This window comes from Anser cygnoides, chromosome 1 (assembly GCF_040182565.1).
Source record: "Anser cygnoides isolate HZ-2024a breed goose chromosome 1, Taihu_goose_T2T_genome, whole genome shotgun sequence".
NCBI classification, from domain to species: domain Eukaryota; kingdom Metazoa; phylum Chordata; class Aves; order Anseriformes; family Anatidae; genus Anser; species Anser cygnoides.
The window spans coordinates 150724416-150737969 of record NC_089873.1 but is presented as its reverse complement, the minus strand read 5'-3'; the positions used below and the strand labels follow the sequence as shown (position 1 = coordinate 150737969).

General features: G+C 41.7%; 2 protein-coding genes across 7 annotated transcripts; one reads left to right on the top strand and one right to left on the bottom strand.

Moving 5' to 3' along the window:
• Positions 1 to 272: 272 nt before the first annotated feature.
• On the bottom strand, positions 273 to 4332 carry LIG4 (DNA ligase 4). 3 transcript variants are annotated; one of them, XM_048080789.2, is made up of 2 exons: positions 4194 to 4332; positions 273 to 3873 (listed from the first exon to the last, which is right to left on the bottom strand). In XM_048080789.2, exon 2 carries the CDS (start codon positions 3855 to 3857, stop codon positions 1119 to 1121), a length of 2739 nt encoding a protein of 912 aa, XP_047936746.2. In that variant the 5' UTR covers positions 3858 to 3873; positions 4194 to 4332; the 3' UTR covers positions 273 to 1118. The 3 variants fall into 3 exon arrangements, with proteins under 3 accessions (XP_047936746.2, XP_047936745.2, XP_047936747.2); XM_048080788.2 differs by having other exon boundaries at positions 4190 to 4325; XM_048080790.2 differs by lacking the exon at positions 4194 to 4332 and adding an exon at positions 3966 to 4050.
• A 114-nt stretch (positions 4333 to 4446) lies between these two features.
• On the top strand, positions 4447 to 12425 carry ABHD13 (abhydrolase domain containing 13). Of its 4 annotated transcripts, XM_048080793.2 has the most exons (4): positions 4447 to 4584; positions 6216 to 6251; positions 7800 to 7925; positions 11232 to 12425. In XM_048080793.2, exon 4 carries the CDS (start codon positions 11267 to 11269, stop codon positions 12278 to 12280), a length of 1014 nt encoding a protein of 337 aa, XP_047936750.1. In that variant the 5' UTR covers positions 4447 to 4584; positions 6216 to 6251; positions 7800 to 7925; positions 11232 to 11266; the 3' UTR covers positions 12281 to 12425. The 4 variants fall into 4 exon arrangements, with proteins under 4 accessions (XP_047936750.1, XP_047936749.1, XP_047936751.1 ...); XM_048080792.2 differs by lacking the exon at positions 7800 to 7925 and having other exon boundaries at positions 4453 to 4584; XM_048080795.2 differs by lacking the exon at positions 7800 to 7925 and having other exon boundaries at positions 4500 to 4523.
• Positions 12426 to 13554: the final 1129 nt, after the last annotated feature.

Sequence of the window (13554 nt, the reverse complement as noted above, 5' to 3'; positions counted from 1 at the left end):
CAGCAATTTTTAAATGAATGCAATCACAAAAAGCATTGAACAAATAGCTCAGACAGAAACTGGTTCTGTGGGATCAGCCCCAAACCAGTTCTGTTTGATACCTTGCGTAACAAGCACTGAGGCCTGAACCTCTCTCCCTATGCAAATTTAATGCAAAGTTATCTAGGTGTAAAATCAGAAACTGTTTCATGCTTTTCAAGAGTTAGATCTCGCTAAAAAAAAAAAAATCACCACCACCACCACAACAACAAAAACACAAAGCACACCAGGCAGACTTGAAAAATATATTTCTTTAATAATTTAATATATATATATATTGAACTAGATATTTGGAAATTCATCTCATTACTGAAATAGCTTACAGAACTAATTTTTGAAAGGTAAACAAAATTAAGAGTAAAAGCCTCACTCTAATGCTTGACCGTTTAACTGCAACTGTAATGGGTAAGGACATCATTACAGTTAAGTTAACGATCTGTAGTTTAGATATATTAGTAAGTATTAGTTCATTAGCACCTCAATATGAAGTTTAGGTTTCACTGTACATTTACTTATAAAAAGAAACACGAGATCAATGCAATGTCCTAAAACCAAAGTGCTACTGAGGCTACATGGAGCTTAACACTAAAAGCAGTGTAAACAAATTAAAACACTACAAAGAAGGTTTATAAATTACTGAATTATGTAGCATACAGAATATACACAATATCACTTTTACAAAAACATGAAAGTTATTTCAAATCAATAAATAAACATATTAAACAGTAGAATTTCCATAAAATACTGAATCATTGGCTCCATTCTGAACCACCGAGAACAACACTATCAATAGTTAGGAATTCTCTTAGAAGAAATTAGATCTCCTCTGAGACCTGTATGTGAAGTAAAAGGCTTACATTATTTATCTTGTGGCTTCTTATTCCCCCTCCAGCACAGCTTAGCATCCTCTTGCTTCCACAACAGTATAACGAATCTTCCTCTAGTTTCAAAAAATACAATCATTGTTTAACCACAGGTTTAATAAGACATGAAAACACACAGAAAAATTAGGAAAACACATTATACCCGAGTCCAATCAAGTCAACAAGAATGCTTTTGCTCCAAGATTAAAAACTACTTTAAATCAAGTACTGATTTTCATTCTTTGGGACTCCTTCCTTCACTGACTCTGTTACCCACAGCTCAGATACAATTTTAAATTTTTTCCCAAATGTTCTCCTGAGTGCTTTCATCTCTTCTACCCGGGAATGATCTTCTCCTATAATGACATGGGAGACACCTTCTTCAAGGCAAGACACTACTTTTGCACCATGAAAACGGAGCTCCAAAGCTCTAATTGATAGTCTTGTTCCGTGGATTTTGGTTCTGGGTTCGTTAACAATAGCATAACAGTCCACATAAATAGTGTTTCCTCTGAATATACTGAGTTGACAGCTGTTCCATGAGTAACGTTCTTCTAACTCAGCAATCACGTCCAAGGGCATCATCTTATTATCCTTCATTCTTGAGAATACTTCCTTGAGTTGTGCAACATCTGTATCTGCTGTGTAGCTGTCTCCATAGCAATCATACTCACGAGCAAAATGTTCTTTAGTGTCAGGGGACATGTGAATCATAACGGCTGGCTGCCAAGGTACAAGCATTTTGGACTGAAAACACTGCAGAAGCCACTCTGCCTTCACCACATCATATTTGTTGGAAGCAATGATGTTTTTCACTCTGACGTTCTCAGCTCCCGCAATGACACAGTAAGTGTCTGGTCCAGGGTTCTGTACCACGCTGCCACCACATTCGGCTATTCGGCTTTCCAGCTCAGATTTGGAGTGTTTTCCTGTGCCTGTCATAACACAAAACTCTACGTCTTCAAACACATTTGAAACCTTGTTTACATTGGAAAGATCAGGAGCTTTAAACTGCTCGGCTATTCCGATTACCTTCTTCACCTTCGATACAGTTTTCCTTTTCTTCTCTTGCGGCTCATCGTATTCGTCAATATGAAGGTGCTTGGACGCCAGCTTCCCCTCTGCTCTACTTCTGAGATCTGCGAGCATGTCCAAAGTCATGCATTCATACCATTCTTTGTCCTCTCTTATTTTCTCAATTCGGGGAAATCTCAAGGTACAGTCAGTTTTGTACATATCGCTGTTAACAATCTCAGCTGCCTTGACCTGAACGATGACGGAGTTACAAGGTTCAATGTACACTTCAGGTTTTTCAATGCCACACAAAATATTACAGGGAGGGTCCCTCCTATGGTAGGGCTTCCAGTGTTTAGCCAGTTTCAAACCCAGATCATACAACTCCTTCATAGTGTAGCCAGAGCCAATGCGACAAATAGAGTGGAAAACAGTAGGTTTTTCATTTGGAGCCGGAGTCTCTGCAATCGCACACAGAAAATGAGACATCATTCCACCACGTAAGCCCTTTCCCCAGTAACCACCAACGATCAGAAGGTCAAGCTCGTCCATCAGCCCATTGACGTATTCCGGCTTGATTTTTAACCAGCCTTCCCCACGTTTGTCAGGCTTGTAGGTGGACATGGGATCCTTGACCATAATCCCTTCCTCTCTGTTATCGATCGCTTCATTTAAAGCATCAATTACTTCTTTTCTCGTTCTGGCAGTTTTTTTATGTACGACATGTATCCTGCCAGTTACTGGGGTAAATACATTGCTTAAGATCTCGTACCTTTTGCTCAGCGCTTCATGACCCAACTTCTGATCGTTAACCATCAGCACATCAAACACACAGAAGCAGGTCTGCAGATCAGAGTCCTCCACCATTCGTTTTATGTCAAATTTGTTTCCTTTTTGCATGAAGGTTTGTGTCTCAGGATTGTAAGCCATCATTTCACCATCAAGAATGCAATTTTGTATGTTGTCTTTAAATACCTTATGAATAAATGGCGTTAGTGAGCCATCAAGGGGGGAAGCGCCAAATTGCTGCGTATAGTCAAACCCATTTCTAGAAAAATATTTATACACATCGCCGTCTTTGTGCATCTGTATACGTTCACCATCCAGTTTAGTTTCTATGTAGAATGTCTGGTTACTCATTTGTTTCTCAATTTGCTGGACATCGGCAATAGCAGCAAGCATTGGCTTAAAGGCAGAAAATAACATGATAGAAACATCGCTAAGTGAGACAGTGGGATCATGCAATTGTCTACAAACTTTTTCCAAATCTGTCGTGACATTGTGTAATTCAACAGCATCGGGGTGAAAAATGGAAAATATAGTTTGTTGACTAATGCCCAGTTTTAGATCCTTTATAATCATCCGGATGAGCCACTTTTGCTCAAGCGCTGTGCTCTGGGTAATTAACTGAAGAAGGCTTTTCTTTAACAGCCCCTTGTTTCTAGTAGCATTGTTGTTAGCTATGGCATCTAACAGTTCGTTGACCTGTTCCACTGTCAGCCTGCCTCGTTTGGGGCTCCTAGGTTTTAACACAAAGTATGCAATCATGGCAAAGTCTCCAGCATCTCCACGCGAACCGGCAGGTGTCCTGTAGTTTAAAAGCTTCGCAGCGTCTTTCCCATCTTTTGGCAAATTGAGCAGCTCAATGTACAGCTTCGCGAGCATGGTTTCCTTAATCCCATACGCCATCCTTTCCCTCTCCAACTGCGGGAGAATGAGTCGCATCGCCGGATAAAACGAATCGGTGACGTCCTTCTCCTTCTGGTGAAGAGCGTGGTGGAAGTTCCTCCACGAGTCCAGGAAGTCCTTGAAATACTTGGTTTTCTCCGGCCGGGACTTGCAGGCCTGCATCCGCTCCAGGGTGGCGCACAGATCCGCAAAGGGCACGTGCGAGGCGACCGTCCTGCGAGGAGACGGCTGCGGGGCGGGCGGGGAAGCCATCCGAGGCCCTTCCTCGCTAAAACGGGAAAAAATGTACAAAATATTTATTTATAGATATATATACGTATAGATATACAAAACGTCTGCGTGTTTTTAGTGAGGATTCACCGGGTTTCTGCGGTTCCTAAGTACAATGCAACGGCCCCCTTGCCTTGACGCCCTCCCTCCCCCTGTCCCTCCCCCCTCCCCCCGAGTTCCGTTGCCAGGGCAACGCAACGGCCCCCCCCCCCCCCCCCCCCCCCCCTGCAGCGGAGCGCGGGAAGGCGGCCCGGGGGGAGGGGCAGGGGGATAGCGAAGGGAGAAAGAAAGGGCCTGGCGACCCCAGAGCGGACCTACGCGGAGCCAGTGAAGCGCCGGTGAAGCCCGCAGCCCCGGCGGCCGCCCCTCGCCCCTTTGCTCCGGAAGGGGAGGAGCGCGGCCGCGGTGTCTGCGGGGCGTTCCCCCCCCCACACGCAGTGGTTCGGTCCGACGCGGAGGGGAGGGGAAGGGGGAGAGGTGACCGCGACGGCCGCGCATGCGCAGTGAGCGCTGCCGCGGGGGCGACCGCGGTGGGGCCCGGGGCGGCAGGGCCCCGTGAGGGGAGGAGGAAGCGGAAGCGGGGACGGCAGGGCCTGCGCCGGAAGCGGAAGCGGCGGCGGGCGGCTTCCTGCCTGGGCAGCGGCGGAGGTCGGAGCTGGGGGCCGCGCTCGCCCGGGGCTGCGGCGGCGGCCGCGGGAGGATGAGGCGGGTGCGTCCCGTGGGCGGCCCGCGGGGGCTGCGAAAGGGGGCGGGAGGTGCCTGGGGAACCCCCGGGAGAGAGGGGGGGAGGTTGTGGGCTGGCAGCTGCCGGCCCCCGGTGCGGGGTGCCGGGTTCGTGGCGGGTGAGCACCGCGCAGACGAAGCGGGGCGTTTGCTTGGGGTAAGAACGGGGATGGCTTCTTTGGGGGCTTTGGGACTGCAGCAGGAGGTGTTGGGGGCCGTGCCTGCTGAACGGCTCGGGAGCTGCTACGGTAACTGCCCTCGGTCTCGCTGGGTTTGTCTCGTTAACGCGGTGCCGCCGGTAACTGAAGATGTGCGTGGGGGAGTCGTTGGGGATCCTCAGTAGTGTGAGGGGGAGAAGCATGATGAGAGTTACGGGGACTACGTTTTCAGTTCTGGGTGTGCACCACTCTGTGGGAGTGCGCCTGGTAGGAGAGGTGGCCTTCTAGTTCCAACAAGCAGCCCGTGAGGTTCCAACACTGGGTTGTGCATGCTCTACTTTTTCAGTAGGCGTAGATACTCAATTAGGAGTAGCTACTTTGCTTTAACTTTTGTATGAGAGTTTTTCTGGGAGATCAACAGTTACCTAAAAAGAGGCTATAGTGATGTGGGGATCGGTCTCTTGTCTCAGGCACCAAGCGTTAAGGTGAGAGGAGTTGGCCTTAAGTTGCACCAGGGGAGGTTTAGGTTGGATATCAGGAAGAACGTCCTCACTGAAAGGGTTGTGAAGTATTGGAATAGGCTTCCACGGGAAGTGCTTGAATCGCCATCCCTGAAGGTCTTCAAAAAATGTGTAGATGTAGTGCTCAGTGGGTGGGCTTGGCAGTGCTAGGTTAAAGGTTGGAGCAGATGACCTTAGAGGTCTTTTCCCAAATGATTCTAGGGTTTTAGTACTGGGAAAGTGTAGTTTTCCTGTCTTTATTAAATTTCTTGTAGGTTTTCTTTAAGACAAATTTCTCCTGCGAATGTCACTTTTGATAGCTGAGGACTCTTGCTACTTAAGGAAGTCTTCTGATGTATGAGTAAATGTAAAATTTGTATAAAGCTTGTCTGTGTCTAGAGAAGGTGGAGTGCACAAATCTCTCCAGGTTTTTTTTTTCCTGTATTCTTAAAGCTAGCACATTCGTTTGTTTCAAAGCCATAATGAAATCCTAAGGGCTGCAGTGACTGCTAAAACTTTTTCAAAGCTATTGAAAGAGGGAGCAGCCATAAGCATCTGAATGCTTTTCTTAGATGTAACTTTAAGCATGCAAATGCACAGACTAAAAGTTAGCTCTAAGGAGACAACGTAAATCTAACATAGCTTGATTATTAAGTGCTATATATGTTTTATATTATGTGTTATATGTATAGTCCAGGATACTTCAGCATGGTTCTCAAACTTCATTACCAGCTGGCATTTTCAAGTTTATCAGCTCTTTCAAGCGAGAGCTGAGCTTGACAGGAAGAGCTTGAATATGGTGTGCATGGCTTCATCAGTAAAGCAGGTGCATAACTTGTAAGGGTACTGGCTGCTAGCACTTCTTAAGCTTCTGTAAAATAATTGAAGACAAACAGTGATTGTGTGTTTAATTGAAAAAGCAATTTTACTCAAAGTTCCCAAATGGAATTGTCTTTCAGGCAGCAATGAAGCACGGGAAATCATCACATCCAAAGGTAAATGTTTTATAATGTGATTAGTGTGTGAAATTAACAGTTTTAATGTTAAGAATGTAGACAAAGGCAAAAAATACAACCAGATCTGTGGCAAATACAAGAGTAATTTCAACTGCTGTTCAAAATGAGTGGATAATTGTTCCCATGCACTTAAGTTTGAACGTAAGTTCTTACGGTCTTCAGTTGATAATGACGTTAAGCATTTAGAATTAGCATTAGGGCACAGCAGAACGATAATAAAACATCTAGGTAATGAATACTTTTTTTTCCTCAGAATTTTTGTTGTCCCGAGTGATTTATATTCTGAGAAGTTGCGTTAAGTATGGGATGTGTAGCTCACCTGACAGAACACAGAGGTCTGTCTGTGGTGATATCCTGATCCTGGACTGTGGGTTCAGCAGTGGAGATAGGTACAAGGATGTGTGCATGCACCAATATATGTGTTTATCCCTGTGGGATGAGATTGAGACTCAAGGCTGTCAAATTTCACTTCTGCTTTGAGATGCAGCACAGTTCTATAGCTTTGTAAACAGAACTGGTTATTAATGGTCTTTGAACAAGGTGGGTTGTTTGAGGCACAGCAGCACTCTGGCTGAGTCGTACTTTCAGTTAGTTCTGAACGTTGACTTCCACCAAGCTGCTGTTCTTCTGTGTTAAAGTTTCTGCCATAGAGCTTTGTATTTCAATTCTGTCTTGTCTCATAAATTTACAAGCATCATCAATAAACTTGGAGGAACTACTGCCATTCACAAAGGCTAGCCTCCCTAATATAGCTTTACCAGAGGGATCGGAGGAAATGGGAAGTAGTTAGATGCTAGACAAAATACTTCTGATCATGCTTGTGGCTAAGAAAGCACTATCTGTGAGGGGAGAGCAGAAGACCCGGGTTTATGTCGTCCGGGTAAACCGAAGGTAGGTTACGTATTTGGAGGTTAATAAACATTGAACTAGAAGTAATGAGTTTGTTACTCAATCTTTCTTGCTGTTAAGTATTGGGAAATATTTTCCAGTAGCTAAGAGCAAGTAGCAGCTTATGTTTAAACTTCTGTTAATATAAAAGTTATCCGTGAAAACATCTACCAGATAAAAACACTGACTTACTGACTTACATGCCAAATTAAAAAAAAAAAAAATACTTTCTGTATGCTTTTTTCATATCCTCTGCCATGAATGGGATTATGCACTTCACTCATAAGAGAGAAGCAGCAATATGTTTGTTGATGAAAATAGTGATTTAGTGAAGTTAAACAAGGTCACTTCATTATTTCCTGCGTAGAGGATAGGGTCAGACTAAAAGCTTCAGGGAGCCCTCACAGTGAGTCACAAAGTTCAGGAAGGAGGCCCTTTTGCTGTCCAAACTCCAAAGAGTCTAGATACAACCAGATTCTATCCCAATCCCAGACTTAATGGTTTCTGCCTAAAGGATTATATACACAATCAATCCTTTTAATCACTTAGCTAAGCCTGCAAAGTTTCAGCATGCTTAACAAGTTACTTGCAATATTTTAACAAGCTAGCTCTTAGTCACTTACTGAGTATCTGTTGCAGGTAAGGGATCTCTTGATCTCGAGGAGTAACCTTGAGCAGTGTCCCTGCTTAGGGGGAAGATCCTGGCATGCAGCCTGCTGCAGTACAGGAAGCTCAGCGGGCTCTGGACTCTCCCCTGTTTATGGGGTAAGATAACTGACTACTAGCTATGTTTGTAAACCAGCCATATGTGGTTGGTGCACGCTCCATTAGCTCTTGGATCTATCTCCTGCAAGTCCACCGTGAGCCCAGACGCATTCATTACGGCTGCCACCGATGGTTATCCCCCGAGCCGGCTTACGGGTAAAAGGTCAGGTTAGGGGGACAGGGGAGAGTGCACCGCCACAGCCTGTAGCTTGGTTTAAATAATCAGCAGTAATAAAATACTGATACTGTGTGTGCTGTAAAAGGGAAAAGAAAGAGTGCTTTTTGAGGGGTTAATGTTTTATCTGGCAAATCAGAAAAGGAAACTTGTGGAGAAACCTAGTTTCTCCAGCTGAAACAGAAGGCCTGCTATTGGCCAGCTTGCTGACTTCCCTTGGTTTCAGTATCTCCATCTGTAATACAGGGATGATGTTTCATGCCATCTGTCTGTAGAGCTGTGATACTTCTAAACTTCTAATAGTAGAAGGCAATAAAACTGAGATAATCCTTTTAAATAGTTGGCTGTTCAACAGTATTAATTAGTCGTATTTGCAGGTGACAGAGAAAATGATTTTAAAAGGTCTTATTTTAGAAGACGTAAAGGGTACCTGCTTCTTGCTATAGCTGGGACATCTTAAGGAGGGCTTATGGACTTCTTCATGTAGTCTAGGAACAGAACTAGTCATGGCTAGAAAGAGAAATGTGCTTTTCCAGGTGTCAGGTCCACTGTTTCTTGGTTTGACCAGCTCAGATACTGAAGTCAAAATATATTCTCTTTCCCTCACTTTCTGGCATCCAATTAGTCACAAAATGTAGAGATAAAAGAGAATTATAGCATGCGCTCTTCATAATTCAATACAGAATTTCTGCATTGTAAGATGTTATACTATAAAGTGTTCGAAAGATAATCATATTGAACTAAAACACAAATATCATCACTCTGTGTACAGAAAGGATATACATGTGCTTTAAATGGAAGTCTGATTCTGTATTAACTTCTACTATTCAGGTCAGAGAAGGTGTGTTTAGAAGGCTTGCTACTTTGGACTCCCCAGAAAGCATGGTTTGTAGCTTTCTTGAGAATGAAGTTGTGTTCCCTTAGTCTTTTCCAGGTCTGTGTGCATGTTTGAGAAACCATAATTTTCCATGCTTGTGACCCTTGATTGGTATTGGAAGGATGCAGGCAAGAACCTGGAAGAAACTTGTATCTTTGTTCTCTCACTAACAAGCCTCCCAGCAAGGTGTGAAATAGACGTGATTCAGGCCTGGTAGCAGATGAAACTAGTGAAGTTCCACATAGCTGGGAAGAAAACCTTAATAGTCAAGCAGTTGTTCATTAGTGCAGGGTAGTCAACCTTTCTGAAATACGTTAGGTGACTACGAAACATGTGGTGGTGTAGTTTACATTTCTGGCTAATTAACATGTTGAACACAAGCTATGTTTCTTCTAAAAGCTGACTGAAATACCGAGTATTTGTTGGGTTGGGGTTTTGGTAGAAAGGAATTGAGTTTGATCTATGAAGTCCTGAGTTTTACTTTTGTTACATATTTGCAGTACTGTAGTAGTCATTTTGTTGAATGAAATGTAATAGCACCTTGGTAATATGGAGCTGGGTTGAGTTCTAGTTGTAGGATGCATTGGCTTTTCTACTCTGGTAGAAAAGCGTTTATGTACACATATCAGAAGTAGTCACATAGCAGCAGTATCTCAGAGTTGTATAATACTCAGTAGTATTGTCCTAGAAAACAGGAAGCTATGTGCAAGGGAAGCTAACATAGCTTACAAAGCCATCAGAGTATGTCTCCAAATACAATCCATAGTGTATGTGGGATAGCCATCTGCAAGACTTGTAATCATCTTATGTAAGATTTTTTTTTACTAGTCATTTTTAATGGTGGGTCTTTTTCTCTTTTGTGAACTTCTTGTTGAGAATGAGTTTTTGAGACTTCATTTTGTAACAAAGTAATCAAAATTGCATGGAGGGGGTAAGAGAAGTGTTTTTACTGTGTGGTTATCAATGTTAGCATTCTTAGTCTTCAGTGCAGGAAATGTTAGTCTAGACTACTTCATTAGGGAATTATGTTGGAAATTGAAATACCTACTTCATGTCTGTCCTAAATGGATCACAAGAATTAAATTTCTATACAGACAGTATTTGTGCACACTTGGATTTGGATATCGAACATGAATTCCTCATATAAAAAAAAAAAACCTTGGGATAATTAGTCCCTAAACTACTTCATATTTCAGTGGTTCTATATTTGGAATAGATAGACTGTGTAAAAACTTAATTTCACATTGCATTTGGTGAATATATGAGTCTTAAGGTGTAACAGATTTACTTATTATATATTTGTAATTGTTTGTGTAAAGCAGAGATTGCAGTTTTTCTTGGTATTTTTGCTTACTTGACATATTTGGAGAGTGCAAAGGCTGTGACTACAGAGGTGGCCATTTATATCTTGATCCACAGAGAAGATTTAATCTGTTATCATTGAGCACCACTCTCCTAATTTAATGGTGTACATGTTTGTCATAAGTCTCTTCAGTTCCAGACTACGTAGCAGTTGTCCTTTTCACTGATCAGAGAATAATGCAGGTAGCTGACTGTTTTCAGTCAGCTGTGTGATGACAGTTATGTCATTCAGCTTACTGATCTGTTAGCATAAAACTTATAAGTCAGAACTAATCAGAATGTAGCAAAACATCTGTTATAAATTTAAGTACAGTGTGGGATCTTGCTGTAGTGGTGTCTCTTCTGGTAGGTTTACGTGTTGCTCTATAATCACAGTTAATTGAGATTCTGAAACACAGCTACTAATTGATAGCCGACCCTGTGTGCATTGTTAGCCTTGACTGGTTGCAGAGTGAAGTGCATAGGCTTATTGAATGTTCCTCTTGGCCTTAATCAGTAGCAGCTTAGAAAGAAGAGCTACTTTTGTTTGTGCTCTCTGAATTCTAGATTTACTTACAAGAAGCTTGGACAAACTCATCTGTATGTTTGCTGTCTTGGTCAGTAGGGATGACTGAGGGAAAACACTTCATGGTTACACTCTACCAATTTTTGGAGCCACTGTTGGATATTGCCCTTTTGAAACAATGCAAATGTGATTTTGGAAAGTTTTAAAGCCTTGTCTTTGTTTGCTTTCCTACCTGTTTTACAGAACTGAATGTTTTCCAAAAATCCAAAGGAGTTGCACTCCAAGTTTGATGCTTATGCTTTTGTGTAATGTTGACTTTTATGTAATAAAATATCACTTCATTTTTTCCCCCATACTTAATACTTACGTCTTTTTTTTTTTTTACAGGATTTACTTGGAGTAAAAGATCACTGACTACTACAATGGAAAAGTCATGGATGCTTTGGACCTTTGTTGAAAGATGGCTACTAGCTTTGGCTTCCTGGTCTTGGGGTCTCTGCCGTATTTCTCTTTTACCCTTGATAGTAACTTTTCACTTGTATGGAGGCATTATACTACTCATACTGATATTTGTGTCAATAGCAGGTATATTATATAAATTCCAGGATGTGCTGCTTTACTTTCCTGAACAGCCCTCTTCATCACGTCTTTATGTTCCCATGCCTACTGGTATACCACACGAAAATATCTTCATCAAAACCAAAGATGGAGTTCTTCTCAATCTTATTCTGCTGAGATACACAGGGGACAATGCAGCATATTCTCCAACCATCATTTACTTTCATGGCAATGCAGGCAACATTGGCCACAGGTTGCCAAATGCTTTATTAATGCTGGTGAACCTGAAAGTAAACTTAATCCTTGTTGATTATAGAGGGTATGGAAAAAGTGAAGGAGAAGCAAGTGAAGAAGGTTTGTACTTAGATTCTGAGGCTGTGTTAGACTATGTGATGACTCGGTCCGATCTTGATAAAACAAAAATTTTTCTCTTTGGCCGTTCCCTGGGGGGAGCAGTAGCTATTCATTTAGCTTCTGAAAATTCCCATAGGATTTCTGCCATCATGGTCGAGAACACCTTTCTTAGCATCCCACACATGGCCAGCACTTTATTTTCTTTCTTTCCAATGAGATACCTTCCCTTATGGTGCTACAAAAATAAATTTCTGTCCTACAGAAAAATCTCTCAGTGCAGAATGCCTTCACTCTTCATCTCTGGGTTGTCTGACCAGTTAATTCCACCAGTCATGATGAAGCAACTTTATGAATTATCCCCAGCTCGGACTAAGAGATTGGCAATTTTTCCTGATGGAACTCATAATGACACTTGGCAGTGCCAGGGATATTTCACTGCACTTGAACAGTTCATCAAAGAAGTAATAAAGAGTCACTCCCCTGAAGAAATGGCGAAAACGTCATCTAATGTAACAATAATATAACTGATATTCTTCTTTGGGGTCGGGGGAGTACCTGCACTGTACCTTGGTTTGTGAAAAGTGGTGAAAGAATGTCAATTTTTACATGTGTGTCATGTCTGTACTTGCCTAAAGAGTGAAATTAAAGTTGGAAAGGTCTGATGCTTTATTAAGATGTTCCAGATAACTTTTACATTTGCAGCATTGTAAATGAACCATTTTGTCTTTCTCATACTTTTTTTGATATGTTCATATAATCCATTTGTTTGATATGTACAACAGATGCTATTAAAAGAAAAAAGAAACTTGCTACAAGAGTAGTACAGAACATATTAGTTTAGAACAGTGGGAGGCTTCAATGCTGTATGTGTGAGCTTTTTGGACAATCATGGTTAGCACAATGATTTGTTGTTTCTCTTAGAGTTTATTTAAAGTGTGCCATGCATGAGATAGTGTTTTATTCCTTGAAACTTTATATTATGCAAGATGGGAAGTCTTTAATGTGCTAAATAATATAAAATAACATTAATGGTAGAGTATACTTACAGGTATACTATCCTCAGTTATTACTTTTTTTAATGGTTATGCATACATATATAGATCAAACTGCAACTGAAGAGGAAAAGACACTTTCCCTGTTTTCATTTTACTGTTTGCATTTTAGTGTTGCCCATAAAGTTGTATGTGCCTAAGCATTATGGCTGGTGGATTTTGCCCAGACAATTTCTTCACAGAAAATAGAAGTAGCCCTTAAAAAAAAAACAGGCAGTGTAATTTAACTTTTAAAGCTCTTGTCCACCCCAAGCTCACATCATTAACTTACAGTCAAACTATTTATTGCTGTTGTCGGCCTGTGCACTTGAGGTGAGATTTCCCAGGCAGGATGGTGTGTGTGATAGAAGTATCACAAGGTAAAAGTATTCCATTTGTGTTTGGGTTTAGGCTGGTTTAGTTACAAGTCTGTGCACTTTGTTTTCTTTTGGAGGTATAAATAAATCAAATAATTACCAATGATCACATGATTAGACAGTAAAGTACACAGCTGTTACAATGAGGATAATATTTAGCAGACCTAAGTTTAGTTAATCTGAGAGAGAACATTTACTTTCATACTTTTATCCATCTGCTTACAAATCTTTTACAGTGAAGGTAGCCTATGCATTAGCAGTAGAACTGAGTTTTCTTGTACTGAGACTTTTGAAGGTCTCACCATTTCAAACCAGCAATACTAATATCGAGAGCTTGATTGTGACTGAATGGTTTTTTTTGGCTTCAGAGTGTCCTAATTCTGGGTAGTT

Bases quoted from the DNA above. Each gene is read 5' to 3' on its own strand.
- ABHD13 (XM_048080793.2), top strand. From the start codon at position 11,267: ATGGAAAAGTCATGGATGCTTTGGACCTTTGTTGAAAGATGGCTACTA.
- LIG4 (XM_048080789.2), bottom strand. From the start codon at position 3,857: ATGGCTTCCCCGCCCGCCCCGCAGCCGTCTCCTCGCAGGACGGTCGCC.